Source organism: Sceloporus undulatus, chromosome 3 (assembly GCF_019175285.1).
Source record: "Sceloporus undulatus isolate JIND9_A2432 ecotype Alabama chromosome 3, SceUnd_v1.1, whole genome shotgun sequence".
NCBI classification, from domain to species: Eukaryota; Metazoa; Chordata; class Lepidosauria; order Squamata; family Phrynosomatidae; genus Sceloporus; species Sceloporus undulatus.
In genome coordinates, this window is record NC_056524.1 from 250,794,879 (window position 1) to 250,812,693 (window position 17,815).

The 17,815-nt window shown below is 37.5% G+C and overlaps 1 protein-coding gene across 1 annotated transcript in view; it reads right to left on the minus strand.

Annotated features, from left to right (window-relative positions):
- SI (sucrase-isomaltase) overlaps positions 1–17,169 on the minus strand; it is a 188,108-nt gene extending 170,939 nt beyond the window's left edge. The window contains exons 1-7 of the mRNA XM_042460608.1: positions 17,026–17,169; positions 12,877–12,994; positions 11,024–11,097; positions 6,529–6,649; positions 5,367–5,476; positions 3,886–4,037; positions 279–450 (exon numbers count right to left, since the gene is read on the minus strand). Of these exons, the coding sequence (XP_042316542.1) occupies positions 279–450; positions 3,886–4,037; positions 5,367–5,476; positions 6,529–6,649; positions 11,024–11,097; positions 12,877–12,994 (747 nt within the window). The 5' untranslated portion in view covers positions 17,026–17,169. The remainder of the gene's footprint in view (positions 1–278; positions 451–3,885; positions 4,038–5,366; positions 5,477–6,528; positions 6,650–11,023; positions 11,098–12,876; positions 12,995–17,025) is intronic.
- Between the last annotated feature and the right edge of the window lie 646 nt (positions 17,170–17,815).

The window sequence follows — 17,815 nt, forward strand, 5'->3', positions numbered from 1 at the left end:
TTTACAATTCACCCCCATTCAAACACAATTCCTTCTTTTGCTTTCAGTGATAATACTGAAAATTAGTCCTTCTCATCAAATGGATAACCTATTTGGGGAAAAGCCAGTGTCAGCATTGTTCATAATTTATTTTAACAATAATCATTTTCTTCTTATTATAGGAAATAATGGTACCATATTTCACATTTATTTGATGAGGTTGCATTTCTACTTTTTCTTTCACACTGCAGGAAAATGGCTTCATGCTAATAGCATGATAATACAATGTTGTTACCTACCCCAAGAGGTGCAGCATCCCGAGTAAATATTGACCATGTTTTCCAGTTAAAATCATGTCGGTACTGTTTATGGACGTGTTCTCCAATACCATAAACATTCTGGCTTGGCAATCTGATGGAGAGTTGCAAGAACTGGTCGGCAAACACAAGTGGTCCAATGCTGGTGTCAAAACTGTAGGAACAGTGACAAGATACTATTATTCCCCTGCACAGAAATCTATGAACAGGGAATTAATACTCCTGAAAGCTCTTAATCTCAGATGGATGTGAAAGAACAATGTTGGTGTAAACTGGCATGAGGATTGTGTCTTAAAAGGATCACTTCTGGCACTTAACCTTGAATTACTTACCTGTACTCTGAATCTTTAGGAGGTAAAGCAATTTAGGATTCAAAGCAAACACTATCCTCCAGGCTGAGCCACCTTTATTTTTAGCCCCCCAGTCCCCCAGATGTACCAAAGTCCCTGAACCACCCTCACCACCATCTGAAAATTGGAAAGAAAAAAATTCAAATGATTAATTGCTGATTCTTGAGTATCTCTCTGAAACCAGGGAGGAAGGGGATGCCAGAAACTGGAGAAATCACCAACAATAGACTTCTCGTAACCTGCAGGTGCTATTTTCAATGAATGTTCAGTTACAAGTGGGAAAATATATCTCATCATGGATTGACAAGGGTTAAAATTAGTCTCTCTACTGTAGTTCACCCATCCCTTCTGATCTAGGCTGTAGTTCCAGTCTAAAGAGAGACAGCTGAGTTGCTCTCATGAATATTGTCCATTTGAGCTAGGTTAATTTTAGGTGCATACCTGGCTTGATAAAGCCATTACAGCCAAGTGGGTTTATCAGCATAAGCAACTTGTCTTGAGAATTAGGCTTCTGCCTACTCACCAGCTTCATTCTTTTGGCTGCTGTTATAGGTTGTGATTTCTGTTTCCACCAGCCTTTGATCTTGTATCTGGTTTTGTCTTCTCTAATCCTTCACAGAAGGTTTAGAATCCTAGGTTTCCACCTCACTTTAACTTCTCAACACTTGCCTCAGTCCCTTTGATCCTTATCTGCTTGAGCCAGTATTTGATAATTTGTGAATGGTTATATTCATCATTTCCAGGGGTAGCCGTGTTGGCCATATAGCAAAGTACAATAACATTCAAAATCCAGAAAACAGTGAATACCTTTATTGGACCAATCAAAATGCATAAAATATTTGTCACAAGCTTTCAAAGTTCCACTTGCTTCACACCAGGCAAAGGTGTGAAAAAAATATCATTTAGACATGTGCCATTTAAGCACCTTTAAAAAAAGATCCACACAACTATATGACTATACCCACATCAGAAATATTAATAGGAGATGGAATAGCATAGGCTGAATGTATGTGCAGAGCAAATCCAGAGAAATTATATTACATTGGAATGTAATATAACTGTCCAAAAAGGGAGAATATGCTGCTACTAAATATATCATATTATATAATGGCTAAAATTACAGTTGTCTCAGATTGTGTGCTCTTAATGTAAAGGACATGACTGTAGACTATATTAGAGATAAAAGCCTAAATCAGAATGGCAATGTCAAGTAAACTAAACCCATTGGATTAATGGGATTTACACAGTTGTCAAATTATACATTCTATTTTTTAAATGGATCTATTCTATTTGTAACAGATGGATTAACTCATAGCTTTTTGTAGGAGTTCGATCTCTTTAACAAAGGTGGAAATGGAGACAAACAATTTTCTGTAGAAGACCCAAAAATGACTTCAGTGATGTACCACAGTCCAGACTGTTTTTATATATATTTCCCACTTTCCTTCACTGTTATTCTTACCAAACAGGTCTAGCAGTTTTGAAGTAATACAACACCCATCTAACCAAAGTTAATACAAGACAATAAATAATACAAAGTCTATCCAACCAAATAATACAAAACCTATCAAATCAATCATATTTACCAAAGCAGAAACAAGATGACTATCTTTGCTATGAGCAGTGATCAGAATTTGAAACCATCTTCAGTTCCCTTAAAATCATAAAAACTGCTGAAAACTGCATTTTTATAGAAGAAATATTTCCAGCACTATATTTATTTCTTCTTGTAAATAAGGAGATGATAAAATTGCACCTGTAGTGATTGTCTTTCTGATTTTTAAATGATATTATACAATCTATACAAATCTGCCATATATACCCAACTATACGTCAGCCCCAAGTATAAGTTAGGGGTAGATTTTGGAGGCAAAATTATGGATTTTGATATCTGTGGGTAAGTGAAGGTAAAAGCTTAGAGCATGTAACAAAGGACGTAAAGGACAAAGCAAAGAAAAATGATGTTAAAGAGCTTACAAAATTCCAGAAGGCATAGATGACTGTGCTAACCCTAAACACTGGCTGGGTGAAGAGGAAACTATGGAAAATGGTGGCTGTGTGATGTGTGTATGAGGCATTCAAGTGTGGACAGGGCTAAGGAAATGCACACATGTTAAGAAGGATGTAAATGGGGGGGGGGGGGGTGAGCAGATGGGTAGAAAAAAAGCAGGCTGATACCTCTTTTTCTCTGATCGATTCAAAACCCCACTGTGCACATGGACTGCTCCCAAGGCAAGCTGAACACATGGGCAATCTGCACCATGTGGCATCAAGCTGTGCCACTCAGTTATTGTTTTCCACTTCCCCACCATGCATGTGCACCACTGCATGAACACACCACTTGCAACTGTCAATTGCCTGCCTCTTCCTGCCTAACTGCCATTGCACTGCACCCTCCATGTGACCAACCACACATTTGCATGTGTGATACACTACCTCTATAGTGCATCAGTGCACCTAGTGACATGCTGGCAAGGCATATGCATGGAGGCTTCCCATACATGCCCCCTTTCCCTTTCTCCTCGTGGCCCCCTGTTGGACTGTTTGGTTTGTGTATATTGTAATTACATCAATTTCATTATTGGTGACCTGCCAGGTTTTCTTGTACTTTTGTGTTTTTGTTCCCCCCACCCTGTTCCCGTATTCATGCCATGCTGTTTATATGCACGTGCAATGATGTGCATTTTCAGCATTGAGGTGTAGCTTCTTTTTGATCCAGTTTTTAGCCCTGGAGTGAGGCTTCATGTTGATTTCCACCTGGTTTTGCGGCATACATCATCTGGACACCTTCAAAAAGGTCAGAAACAGCATCATGATGGAGAAAGTAGACAGGAGAGTTGCTTTTTTAAGGTTCTCCTGGACAGACTCAATTGAAACTAACTAACAAACAAACAAAAATAGGCTATTGTAATTTGCATGCATCATGTCATAACATGATACATTAGAAAATATTACAATGCTTGGTAAAATGGAAGGAAGCAGGAAAAAAGAAAGAACTTATCACAGACAGGCTGATTCAATCAAGGAAGCCATGGCTGTGAGTTTGCAAAAACTGAGCAGGGCTGTTAAAGAGCTCTTGAAGGTTTCTCATTCATAGGGTTGCCATTTGATTGCAAATAATGATGATGAGGACAAATGTTTAACATTATGGTATTAACTGTAGAATGAGAAAGTTCTTGAACAACTCAGAAATGGCTAGCTTTAGCGTTACTTATATTAAAATAGAATAGTTAACTTACAGAACTTTGTTATTGCTCTTCCTGATCACTCTGATGCTAAAAGGACTGTCTGTGATTTCAATACTGTAGTTTGGATTGTCTACTTTGGGTCCCTGAAAGGGTTTAACATTCTCATGTGGCACTTCATATCTTTTCTCAGCAGGATCTGTAATCTATAAAAAATGGAAAAAAAGCAAAGTTAATAGGGATCCCAGGATTAACTTCTGCTTGGTATATTCCATTTTCCCCTCATCATGATGCATTCTGAATCAGTTCTGATTGTGCTACATTTTTAATGAACATACTACATTGTGTATATTTAAGTCTTATATTTATTTTCCAGCTCTCCCCTGCTATAGTTCATGAATCCACAGACTGATTTACTAAGCATTTTCCTGACTCATTCACTAAAATCATATTTTGTATCAGGTACATCATATGTAAACTTGAAAGATCCCCCCTGATTAAGCTGTTTTTACTGGGAGGACTTTATAAGGAATGCTTTAATTTCTATGTCATATAACTGGAAAAATATTTCAGTTCATCGTGTAGCTTTTATAGAATCTAAAAGACTGGTTTGTTGCCATTAACACTGCAGAAAAAATATTAGTAAATTGTCAGGTTGCTTTTCATATTACTCAGTTGTTTTCCATTCATTTTTAGCATGGGTGAGGCAAATCTACACTTACTTTTACCATCACTTTTCCTATAGCTGTTTCAAACTGAACAGAAACTCTGCTAGTGGTCAAGGACCAGAGAGCTCCTGTTCAAATTGGAGCTAATACTGCAGGTGCTCAATGTCTTCAAAAACAGGAAGTTCACCGTCAAAAGGAGTTTTATTTTAGGTGCTTTATTTTAGATTACTGTCTCCTCTGACTAGAGGCCCAAAGCATGGCTGTCTATTCCTTGATAATATCAACATTTAATTAATTTAATGTACTCAGCCCAGAGTGTTTCTAAATTACAACTTTGCATTCCAATTATTTATTTTGTGTGTGTGTATTCAAGTCATTATAACTTATTACAGCCCTAAGGTGAACCTATCATGGGTTTGCCAGGGTTGAGAGTGTACAAGGTTATGCAGTGGGTTTCCTTGACCAAGTTGGAAATTGAACCCTCATCATCAGAGTTGTAATCCAGTGCTCAAACCACTACACCACACCGGGCCGCCATGCTGATTATACTTTTCCTTTTCTAGTTACCTATTCAATAAGTAGCATATTAACTTGGATTCCTACAAAGATATTATAATCCCAGGAATTTTGGATGATACACACATTGTATGTAACGTATTCTATCATCTTTCAGAATGAAATGCATGCACACACAAGAAGACAAGCATGGATTATGGAACCATTTTTTAGTTTTTATCACACACACACACACACACACACACACACACACACACACACGATGTTTGTACTGATGGAGTGACTCCCCTCCAGAAAAGATCTAATTGCAGGTACTTAGTTGAAGATTAATACATTAAGAAATTATCTAACCTTGAACCGAAAACGGTTTGCTGTCTGATATTCTGTGGTGAGGAGAACTTTTCCAATATCACCTCCAAACACAGATGGTGCAGGCAATCTTTTAAGTTTGGCTTCAAATCCTTAACAAGAAAAGTGATTAAAATGCTTCCATCACAACAACTGTAGCATAGGTTTCAGTAAGCATCAAACCTTGAGCCAAATGCAACCTAATAATCCCAGATAATAGTTAAAAGGGGAACATGATAGAGATGGACAAGAATTTCACTGGATTTGACAAATACAGTGCTCCCATGTCATATGCGGGTGCGTCATATGTGGTTTCCAGCATATGCTGGAAGCCACGCCAGAAAAAGGTTTGTGCTTCCCAGAAGAAGTAATGGGGCATGCGCAGAGCACGAATGGCACCACACGGTGCAGTGCAGCAGGCAAGAGCCCCATTACTTCTAATGGGGCTCAAGCTTACACGTTTTTTCTTTTACACAGGGGGGTCCAGAATGGATCCCCCACATAAAAGAAGGGCCCACTGTGTGACAAAAATAATTGCCCTTATATCCTGTGGTGGCTTAGTGGTTAAGATACCAGCTCTGACTATTGGAAGACTGGATGGTTGGCAGTTTGAGGCCCAAGTGCCACATGATGGGAGAGCTCCTGCCACTAGTCCTTCTGCCAGCCTAGTAATTTGAAAGCATGCAAACACAAGTAGATAAACCGGTAGCACTTCAGTGGGAAGGTAACAGCGGTCAGTGCAGTCATGCTGGCCACCTGACCACCAGAGCAGTCCCCGGACAAAGCTGGCTCTTTGGCTTAGTAACAGAGATGAGCACCACCTCCTACAGTCAGTTATGACTAGACATTCATGTCAAGGGACTACCTTTACCTTTTACTTATATCCTTAAGACCCAGTGTGAAAATAAATCCACCTTACCCCAAGAATTCACATCCTTAGATGGCTTGGGGACATTTCAACAGAAGAAGAATGTATGTACAAAACAAAACCTATTCATATCAAAATGTGAATAGCAGAAATACAATTGGGAAAAATGCACAAAGAATTTGGTCAATGGTGAAAACTTAGTTCTGGGAAAAAAGTGGAAAGAAAACTCACAAATAAAACTTGCAGATGATATTTATTATATTCAGAGCACAACCTCCCCCCCCCCCGTCCCCTTACCTGTATTTGTCTGTGTTTGGGCTCCTTCAACTTTATACCCATGACTATTAGAAAAGTAGCACCAAGGGATGAATGTTTCATTCTGAGGATCCCAGCAGCAGCCAAGGAGTGTGCATAGAGCCTGTATGTCATGAACAAGAGAAGCAGAAAGGAGAATAATTTGTTTCAGAAAGAATAATAATATATAAATATATTTCTGGACAACAGTGTGTGCTTTCCAATGTACTTGGAACTCGCTCTGCTGCTTGCTAACAGCAATGCAAGGAGTCTCTGCTACACATTGGGATTACTATATAAATTCCTCTTCCTCAATGAAGGGTGGGCCTTTGGGGTTTATTCTTTAGTGGACTAGATTATTTTCATGGACCAGATACACTGTTGCTTGCAGTTTACATATTTTGACATATTTGGCATTTTCCTCTGGATTAACTGTTTGCATATGTTGGACTTCTCTTTATTATTTATCAACACACAAAAACACATTTCTTTCAATGGGCTCTTCTCCTCCCTATTTTGTCTTTACTGCAATCCTGTGAAGTATGTCATGCAATGAGAGATTGACTTGTATAAGATGTCTGATTCAGTTGAATGATTCAGTGGGGACATCGAATCTTGATCTCCCAATAATCAATCCAATGTTGTAATCATTTACAGCACCTGAGGCCAGTTGTGGAAGTGGTGGGTAAAGAAAGAACCAACTGACCAATGAATCCCGCACATTATTAATTCCAGTATAATTTCCTGGATGCTATCAATTCCAGTAATCTTAAAAATTAAGACCATCATTTTGAGTAACTTTAAAAAGATCAGCTAACAGTTGTTCAACTTGGAAAGAACCCCAAGACCACTCATTCATCTCACAGAACCATAATACATTCATTTGTGGACACATTTTTATCATTCACCTTCACTAGTAGGGTCAGACAGTCTTTGACTCTTCTCCATCTAGACATGGTGGAACAAATAATTCCCAGGTCCCCTAACACTGCCTCAGAATATTTCCATTATCTATAAAGGTTGTCCATCACCCTATTCTCATTTTCAGAAAGACAAACTGTTCCACAAAAGGGTTAGAGGTATTTTAAAAATTCTTTTAACAAGGGAAGCCCTTGGGATCAAACTAAAGATCTATCTAGTCCTTTGGTTGAATACACACACATGCACACACACAGAGAGAGTAACCAAGAGCAACCAGATTGTTTCCTTATGTTTCCAGTAATTAATATTAAGATAAAATATTATATTTAGAGACTTTTTTATCAAATAACTTCCAGACAAAAACACATACAAAGAAAAAACAGAAAAAGGATAAGGAAAGTTTATCCCTCTCCTTTCTGAGACTAGATTTTTAGGGATACATAATTAGGGATGCAGTGATCATCATAAAATTAACTCATTATAGTCATTCTAGAGAGAGTCAGACATATGACTCACCTTATAAAATGGAATGACGAGATGAAAGAAAATGCATGACTGATTACCTTCTTTGTCCTTTTATATGAAGATCTGTTCTACATATTATGTGCATATCTTGTATATTATGATTATAGACTTACATAAAAATAATACCTAATATTTCTGAAGTTACTTGCAATAAAATAGATACATTCTGTTGGTACTATAAGTGTGTCCAGAATTTGACCCATCATGCCACAATCAATCTCTACATTTGCCACAGATGATCCTTTTTGGAAACCTAGATGGGAAGTAAAATCTAAATATTTGTCTAGACAATTAGAGCACTTAATGAGCCACTGTATCTGGTAGGTGGATTATGTATAGTGTCCAGTCACAGTTTATCTGCACCTCTACATGGTAAACTTTTTAGAGGCCCAATAAATTGGAAGGGGGTGGATAAATGTGGTAGCTCCTTTAAGACTAACTGGTTTTTATTATTGCCTGAGCTTTCATGGAAATATTCTTTCTAATGTTGACATTAATGGATCAGGCTGAGAGACAGTGCTTTGCCTATGATAATGTATTGTCCACTCACAGTGGTGTTGTTGATGATGATGATGTTGATGATGATGGTTATAAAAAGAATCCTTTTAAAAATCATAATATAATAGTAAAATTAAGATGTGAGGCAGTCTGTTTATTGCTAGCTCTATAATGAAATGAGGCATGAAATGGGATAAATATCTGATGTTATTTACTCTAGGTATATCAGAGCATGTTTTTGAGAATGTGTTTCTGGATATAAATGTAGTTTTGTTCAGTGTTACTGGCTGCATTTGGACAGACTAATAAATCACAGTTTATTGTGACAGGAAGTGGCATAGGTAAATCTCAGACATACATACACACCCCTTCTGCAGAGCTGCAAAGATGAGAAATTCAGAAGCTTGTGTTCCCTAGATAACACCACAGATATAATCAGAGCTTAGTAAAATTCCTTTGCAGAGCTACAGCTCCCAGAAATTAACAGCCAGGATAGTCAGTGACCATGTATGCTGTACACAGGATTGCTTGTAGGTGAGTATCTTTGCATAACTGGGGAAATGTACTTAACATTGCTCATCAACATAAAAGACAAGACACACCATCTGCAACTCTAAGCAACTTGTAAAAGTGTAATTCAACAGGAACTTCTCTATGCATACATCCTTGTAAAACAAATTAACTCATTTCAGTCATATCAAAAGTGAAGAGAAGGAACCAGAAATGCCCAATGGCACATTAGTATTAATAATAATCAATGATACCCACACTATGATGATGATAGCAGTTTTAGTGAAAATGATAGGCGAGAGGAAAGGTCAAGGCTCAAGTACAATTAATTTCACTTATAACTGCATAAATAGTTCATGAAGGCAAATATGACTGGAGGGAGGACATTTGCTGCTGAGAAGAACTCTTATCGGAGCTTAAATAATAACCTCTCCAGAATTTTCACCTACATAAATAAATGATAGCGAACACTAATTGCTTTCTGGTTTGTTTATTTGAGCAGAGGTCAATGGCAGTTCCAAGTGTGAGATTAGGTAAAGGACAGTGAACCACATAAGTCTATCCACTTAAGGTTTTGGGAGTTTATCTGCCTACATTACTACTAAATATGTACAGTCATGGTCCACAGGGTGATCTGCACCAATATCAGCACCCTTAACACTACCGGCACCATTCTGTGCTAACAATGTAGAGATTATGTATCTTGCTGTGATTTGTGTGTGTGATACCATTACAGCTCATAACGGCCACAGACCTGGCATATGAATTTGCACTAATGTGTACTGGCTTGAGATAGTGAAAAACGCCTCTAAGGGTGTCACAATTTCCACTTTGTCTTACATTTTAAATGCTTGGGGTCTGTTTGTGTGTACTATAGATATGCACATTTTTTTGCTTTAGATTCTGATGCTTGTAAGAGAGGAGGCAGAGAGAGAGAGAGACTGAGGGGCTCGACAGATGGGCAGCTCCACGCCGCCCATCTTTGCCCCCAGTCGGTGCTGCAGTGGCTGCACACTGCAGCACTGACACACTTCCAAAAAGAAGCTGCCTAGAGCGGCTTCCTTTCTGAGGTGCTGCAAACAGGAAGAAGCCCCATCATGATGCCACTTCCTGCCAGTGATGTCTGGTCGCTATATGGCATTGTCACCATCATGGTGGCCCCCGTATGGACGGGAGGCTGCCATGATGGTGGCATCCATACAGACTAGGGTTTGGGAGCATGTGGTTACTGCATTCTCCCGAACCCTAGAATAAGTGCCGGCACGCTGCTTCTCACCCGTATATACTTGGCCTGAGAGAGAGAGAGAGAACACCATAGTTCATTCTATACATAATCATATTTGAATATTTAAAAATATGTTATATCAAAGATGTAGCAAGGTTGTTTTCTGCTGCTCCACAGACTAGGACAAGGAACAATAGAGTCAAACTACAGGAAAAGTGATTCCACTTAAACATTAGGAAAAACATCCTGACTGTAAGGGCAACAGTGGAATACCACTGTCTCAGAATTTAGTGGAGTTTCCTTCTTTGGAGGTTTTGGATCACCCTTGTGGTCTCTTCCATGATTTTATGTAGATATTCTGAAAGCCCAAATAGAAGAAGGGGAAGAATAATAGAATACACAATGCAGTGTCCCACCAACTTAGTGTGTATTTCCTGAGGTTGACACTACTTCAAATTACTCCAAATAAGGTAATTGTTAAGCACCATAATTAAGGGTACTTAATTATGTTGGGTGATAAAGACAATGCAATTACCTTATAACTCCCAATACATAAGAAAACACAACACCACTACTGTACTAGGATTGTTTGGGACATCAGTGAGTTGATGTCGACTTGAGGGCAGTTAACAACAACAAAGCTTGGCACAAAAAATTCCTTAGTTCCATAGACATCACTAGTTGAGCCTTCTCTTCCTCTCCAAAGGAGACATGGCAGGGAGGATTAATATGCCACCATATCTGTAAATTTTATATCCTTAGGCAGTCTTATCCATAAAAAAATTATTAGTTTCCCTAAACATATGTGGTTTTTCCTACCTTTGTTGCCACTTGATCTGGAATGCAGTCTATTCGGTCAGATAGTTGTACAGCTGGACATGTTGGTGAAAAGTCTGTAAGCAAAAAGGTAATTACATCACTGGGAGCCAAAGTATTACTAATTTTAGTCCTACTGCTACTATTACCTCAAGGAATAGTAACAACTATATGTAGAGTAAGAACAAATTTGCAACATTTGTTGTTACTTATTTGGTGTTACTTATTAACAAAATTATATCAAACTCTTGTAACTGCCTTTGAAATACAATGTTCACATCAAGCATTCATTTTAATAAATTACAGGCAATGAGCTAGAACAAACTTTAATTATGTTGTGATGTGCCACCATATCTTTAGATGCTTCTAAGTTCTATGCAGACTCTGGCCTGTTATAGACTGTCAAAATAAAGCTGCTTCTGGTCTCTTTGGAGGTATGCTGTTTAAATGATGCATGCACCCTAAGAATCCAGAAGCTGCACCAAAGCTGCACTCCAGTGCTTAGGAATGGAGTGTGGCTTTCGCGTGACCTCTGGACTCTTAGGACCCATGCATCATTTAAATAGCATGCCTCCAAAGAGACCCAAAACAGCTTTATTTTAGCAGTCTGTAACAGGCCTCAGAGTGTACAACAGAAATGATCCAGTGAAAACCCATGAGCATTCGCTTATTATGTGTAGGCATCACTTCTCTGTGGAAAGCATAGTTTATTTGTAGAAGCTATGGGTAGTGGTTTCCCAATCCCTCTCCTATGTGTACATTTGTATGCTATGACATAGCTAAGGAGTCTGTGACTCTAGTGTAAGAACATATATTTTCCAAGTCCATAATGTTAATGGACCTCAATTTTCTTTATATGTCTTCTTTTGTTTTTGTTCAGTAAAGCACAGTAACCTAAATTTCAACATCTTCATTTTCTCACTACTAAGCCAATAGCTAAAAGCATAAATGTGTCACTTACTGTACAAATAAATCCACTAACTATTTTTAATAATTGCACAGTAACTAAATTTGCTGTTCTCTCCCTCAGAGCATTCAGGCTGCTCTCATTTAAGGAATATTTTATCAAAACCCACTTATTTTACAATGATTCCCTTACAGCTCACTTCAGACAGATTGCTTATATTTAAGACATTTTATTCAGAGCAGCTGTATTTTTAATGATAATAATAATAATAATAATAATAATAATAATAATAATAATAATAATAATAATAATAATAATAATTGATTTCTCTTGCTTTGCCCCCCCCCCCCCCCGCCACCAGCCTATTTCTGTACTCAGATTGAATAGCTTGTTTGAAAACTAAGATAAATTATGAAATACAAATACAGGGTATGATCTTTTTGAGGTAAGACCATTTTTAAAACCTCCTGGGTTGCAGTGGAAGAGTTAAGCATATGTTAAAAACAAGGAAAATGAGAACAGCATTCTGATTAAAATTAGTGGAATTTAACAAAGCTAACATTTGGCTAGCTAAAGTAAATTTGAATAAGTTACTACATAGTACGACACTATACACACACACACACACACACTCAGGTTCATGTTACTATCCAATACCAATAAAGTTTCATATAACATACTTCACATTTCAAACACTATGAAATGTCACAAGTCAGGGAGAAACGTCTTTCACATAGTTGTTATGAACGGGCCTAAACTCAGAGAAGAATCTTATCATTATACAGTGTTAAGTATAAATAGCCATATAACTCTGTCTTCTTCCTCATGGACAACAAAAACATGGAGCCCTTTTGACAAACCTAAGCCATTTTTCACACACTGTGAAGATATTTCTTTGATATCACTAAAAACATTCTCTAGATATGGCTCACTGAAATTAATGGATTACCTTTAAGACCAGAATGACCTGTTGCTAGAAGTCCAATCAAGGTACAAGCTACAATCACCACCAAAATAAAGAGAGTGATCAGAGTGACTTCCAATCCACTGAATTTCTTCTTTCCCATCTGGACAGAAAGAGTAAAGCAAACAAACAGAAGATGTTAAAAACAAATGTTCAGGCGTAATGTAATCTTAATGTTTTACAAGCCTGTACCCTCTGATCCAAGTAGCTAAAATATAACCATGCCATTTTTAGAATAAATGATGTACTAAGCTGTGTTCTTCATGCCCACATCACAGAAATAGGGATCATACTTTTGATGGAAATAGTTGAAGCTATTTAAACAAATTTTGTTAATTCTACAGAATATGATTGTTGTGTTGTTGTTTTTAAAGAAAACTTGTCACATGGATCAAGGGACACATCTCTTGGATGAAAAATTTTGAACCATGAAAACATAACAACTGGATTGACCTAATCAGTATTCCCGTTAAGTTCTTGAAAAGATATAATGTGCTGTTTGGTTGCATTTATTTGTAAAAGGAAACCAACAAGAATATGGATTAAAATACACTGTAAATTTGATCTCTTAGCTTGTCATTTGCGAGAAATAAATATAGCAGCTGCTCATCTTGGCGGAAACCCCAGGAAGACCGAATGTTTAGTAAAGTTAGGAACGGTGCCCATCTATGACAAATGCTGACTGTTGAAGTGTTAGGCTCCACTGCCAACTGCTCAATCTTGTGTGAACAACGGCATGGCACCAGCACCATTAATGTTTAACTGTAACTTGCAATAAAACTCTTTTAAACCAACCTCCAGCATTTAGATCAATATACTGGTTGAGTTTGCATTTGTCATTCAGATAAAAAAAGATTTCACTTGATTGCTAAACTACAGTGAAAAAAGGCCTCTTTTTGGCTTGTTTGTATTGACAAAAAAATAACAGTAAGGACTGTTAAAACTGATTTTTAAAATTGCTGAAAAGTCCGAGTCTGCTTTAACTGCCCTGGCTCAGTACTAGGGAAGTCTGGGATTTGTAGTTTGTTGTGGCATCAGAGCTCTCTGACAAAGAAGGCTAAATGTCTCACAAAACTACAGGTCCCAGAATTCCCTAGCATTTGGACAGGGTAGTTAAGCTGTCTTGAACTGGATTATTTCTACAGTGTGTTTTGAACCTCTGTTTTCTATTTGAATAAATGTCCAGTCCAAGTCTGATCTACAAATGAAGAACACTAAGGGGGAGCAGATGCAGATCCATAATAGACAGAGCTGCACACTTAGCAGCACAGATACCAGTCAACCGACTCAGGTGAAATGAACTGTATTTATTTTTAATTTGTTTGCAAATTTGCATCTATAGCATATACGTTATGCCACACACACACACACACACACACACACACACACACACACACAAGCTGCATCCTCTTTTTAGGAGTGTATTTCTTGGTATGATGTGTAACTGGCCACTGGGATTCATTCTAAGGAGAAGAGTCTCCTTTACAAGAAAGGACAGTAGATCTACCAATACAGGGGTAATAAGCCATGCTTGATTTTATCACTACTCTTCTCCTAGTTTCTCTTGGTTGAATGGGAGCCCTTTTGGTGCTAGACATAAAGTCATCAGAAATTTGTCACTAAAGAGTGCCCACTGAACTCAAAAGTCTTGGTAAAATCAGATGTGGTTTCACTGCCACTGTTGTAGTATACCTACTAGCTACACTAGCTACTTTTCAATTTGCTGCCCCTCAAAATGCATCTCACAGACTTCTCAAAAGTCCCCCAATATGCTTCATATATGTGATTATATTTTTAGTAAAGCAGTCATATTTTGCACTACTCAATATTTCTGAATCATCTTCAAAATCCAAGTTTGCAGCAATGCAACAAGTTGCACCATTGCAACAAGGATGTTACTCGACCTCAGATAATGGTGATTAAATTACACACAATTTTTTTAGCATTTTCTGCTCTTATTTACAGTGTATTTCTTGCTACTGTGGAGCTGTAAGCAAGTTTTAGATTCATTCATTATCCCTTACTTTTACTTCCATTCTTCTGTATAGACACATATATGACAAAGTCAATGTTTTAGACACAACTTTTTTAAAGAGAGAGGAAAATCTAATATAGCAGTAAAGAAAATGTTTTTTCTCCATAGAGGATAATTATTGACAGGTAAAAAGAAATGTTCAGTTAACACACACACACACCACATGTTATTTTAAAATGTTAAATGAAGACAGAACACAGATCCTCTTGTTTTAAGAGGTGGTCTGATTTATAATAAAAAAAATTGCAAACTTGCAATTTAGTGTGGGTTTTGGGCTATGAGGCCGTGTCTAGAAGAGTTTATTCCTGATGTTTCACCAGCAGCTGTGGCTGTTGAAGATGCCAGCCACAGCTGCTGGTGAAATGTCAGGAATAAACTCTTCTAGAACATTGCTCCATAGCCCAAAAAACCCACAAAAAACTATTAGTAGATTAATTTAGACAACAGAAATGCATTAAAACATACCTCTACGCTCCCTTGGTTTCTTCCATATATCACAGCTAGCTAGTCCTTGTGACAGTAGTGATGAGTTGCCTTGTTGTTTCTAGCTATATATACTGATCCATTATCTTGTTAGTTTATTGCATTATATTTTAACTAGCCTATCAGTAGATGATAGACATATTCACAGGAATATTGTTGCAGCCTGGGAACTGCTAGTTAATAAATAATATCTTCCCCTCACTTAGCAGCTATGCCACATTTAACAAGTGGAAGAACAGGAATTGTGCATGGGGGTAGGTATCATTTCTACTTTTACCACACCTGGGCCAACATATCAAGGCAGTTTATTATTTTCATTGGACTTTCACTTTTTTCTTATCAATTTTTCCATGCTCTTTGACCTCAGTGTAATGCACCATATGTGCATCATAATGTTGGGGAAGGGATATTTAAAGTGAATTCATGTTATAGGTGTTAAGATTTTAATGCAGTTGGTCCTCCTTATCCATGGATATTTTTATCCATGGATTCAAGCATCCATCACTTGAAAATATTTTTTAAAAATATAAATTCCAAATAGAAAACCTTGATTTTGCAATTTTATATAGGGGACACCATTTTGCTCTGCCATTGTATTTAATGGAACTTGAGCATCCACAGATTTTGTTATCCGGGGGGATCCTGGAACCAAACCTCAGTGGATAACAAGGGCCCACTGTATATATAATCTCCAACTGTATTCTATTGTTGGATGCAAATCATATGATCTTCTGGTTATTTTTGAAATGATATTCCCAATGTTCCTCATATGTTGAGTATGGGTAGATGAACAACATTTGGAGGGCCACATGATTTCCACTCTATGGCCCAGTACAGACTGGCACTTTGTGCCAGCCTGAGGCCAAAAGTAGGGCTCAGGAGAGTGGAGTGGCTGCACGCTCCCAAGCCCTACCATGTGCCACGGGTGCCATCTTGGTGTGCTGACGTTTACACAGTGTATGCGATGGTGATGTGACTCATGTGCCTTTTTGGAGTGGATTGTTGCCACACCATGCGGTTGCTGTGGCAATGATCCGGGGAAGACAAGAGTGGCCCCTGTCCGCCCCTTTTTCCCAATCTGTATAGGCCCCAAGTCAAGTATTTAAAGATGGCTGTCATGTCACCTCTCAGTCTTCTCTCCCAGGCTGAAGATACCCAGGCTGAAGATACCCAGCTTCCTGAATTATTATTCATAAGCCTTGGTTTCCTAACCCTTATCATTGTTGTTGTCCTTCTCAGGACGTACCATAGTTTATCAGAATCCTTCTTAAACTATGATGCACAAAAGTGCACTAAATACTTCTGGTGTGGTCTAAACAAAATGGAAGAGAGCAGTGGAATTATCATCACCGTCACCATCATATCTTCCTCTTCCCAAAATGCAGGACATAAAATGAATTTAAAATTAAAATTAGAGTTAAAAAATACAGGCTCAAGATCAAAATAGAATTAAACTTTTAACAACACTAAAAACATTTTAAAACATTTTAAATTTAAATTATTTTTAAAAAGCAGTTAAACATGAACCAAATGCAACAGGTATAACAGTACAGCATAGTCTCAAAAGCCCTTTCCTGAAAAAACATCAGTTCTCAAAAGTCTAAGTTGGAAAATACCTTGGAAGTCCTTTGGTACACTTCCCAGTCCAGATGGTTGCTTAAATACTTCCAGGGATAGAAATCTCACAACCTTCTAAAGCAATATATTCCACTGTTGAGAAGCGTCTCCTGTTGGGAAGTTTCACCTAACTTTCAGCCAAAATCTGCTTCTCTCTAGTTTCCAAATAATCACAAAGTACAAGGTTTTACTGAACACACAAACAAAAATGCTCAGCAACATGTAACCTGCCCCCCCCAAGAAAAATAAACAAAGGCACTATTTGTTATGCAAACATAAAAATCAGTATCAAACTCAACAGGCAAGAAAGTGAATCAGGATGCATTAGATGATCAATCAGAGTTCCACACTAAACACTCCATACAAGATGAGAACAAACATATTTTGCATTATATAAGCATTATACAAAACTTGATATTGTACAGTGGGAAAGGACATATATAGAAAAAACGAAAGAGACTTCAGTAATTAACCAACTGCATAATCTTCTTCAGACTCCTCGCCCATTGAGATCAGATACACATACTATAATATCAGGATATTTACTCACCATTGCCTGAGATTATGTTAATAGTTTCACATAATTTAATAGAAAGAAAATTAGGTGTCTGCAATCCTTAACATTTGTTTCATATTAAATGTTACAAAAATTGACCAAATTCAACATTTTTCCACAAAAAAGTTGAAGATTTCTAATAAACTGTGATTTTTAATTAAAATATTTGGGATGCCAAAAATGGTGTCATATATGTTTATCCTACAGCAAAAATACAGAAATACTAAGTATTT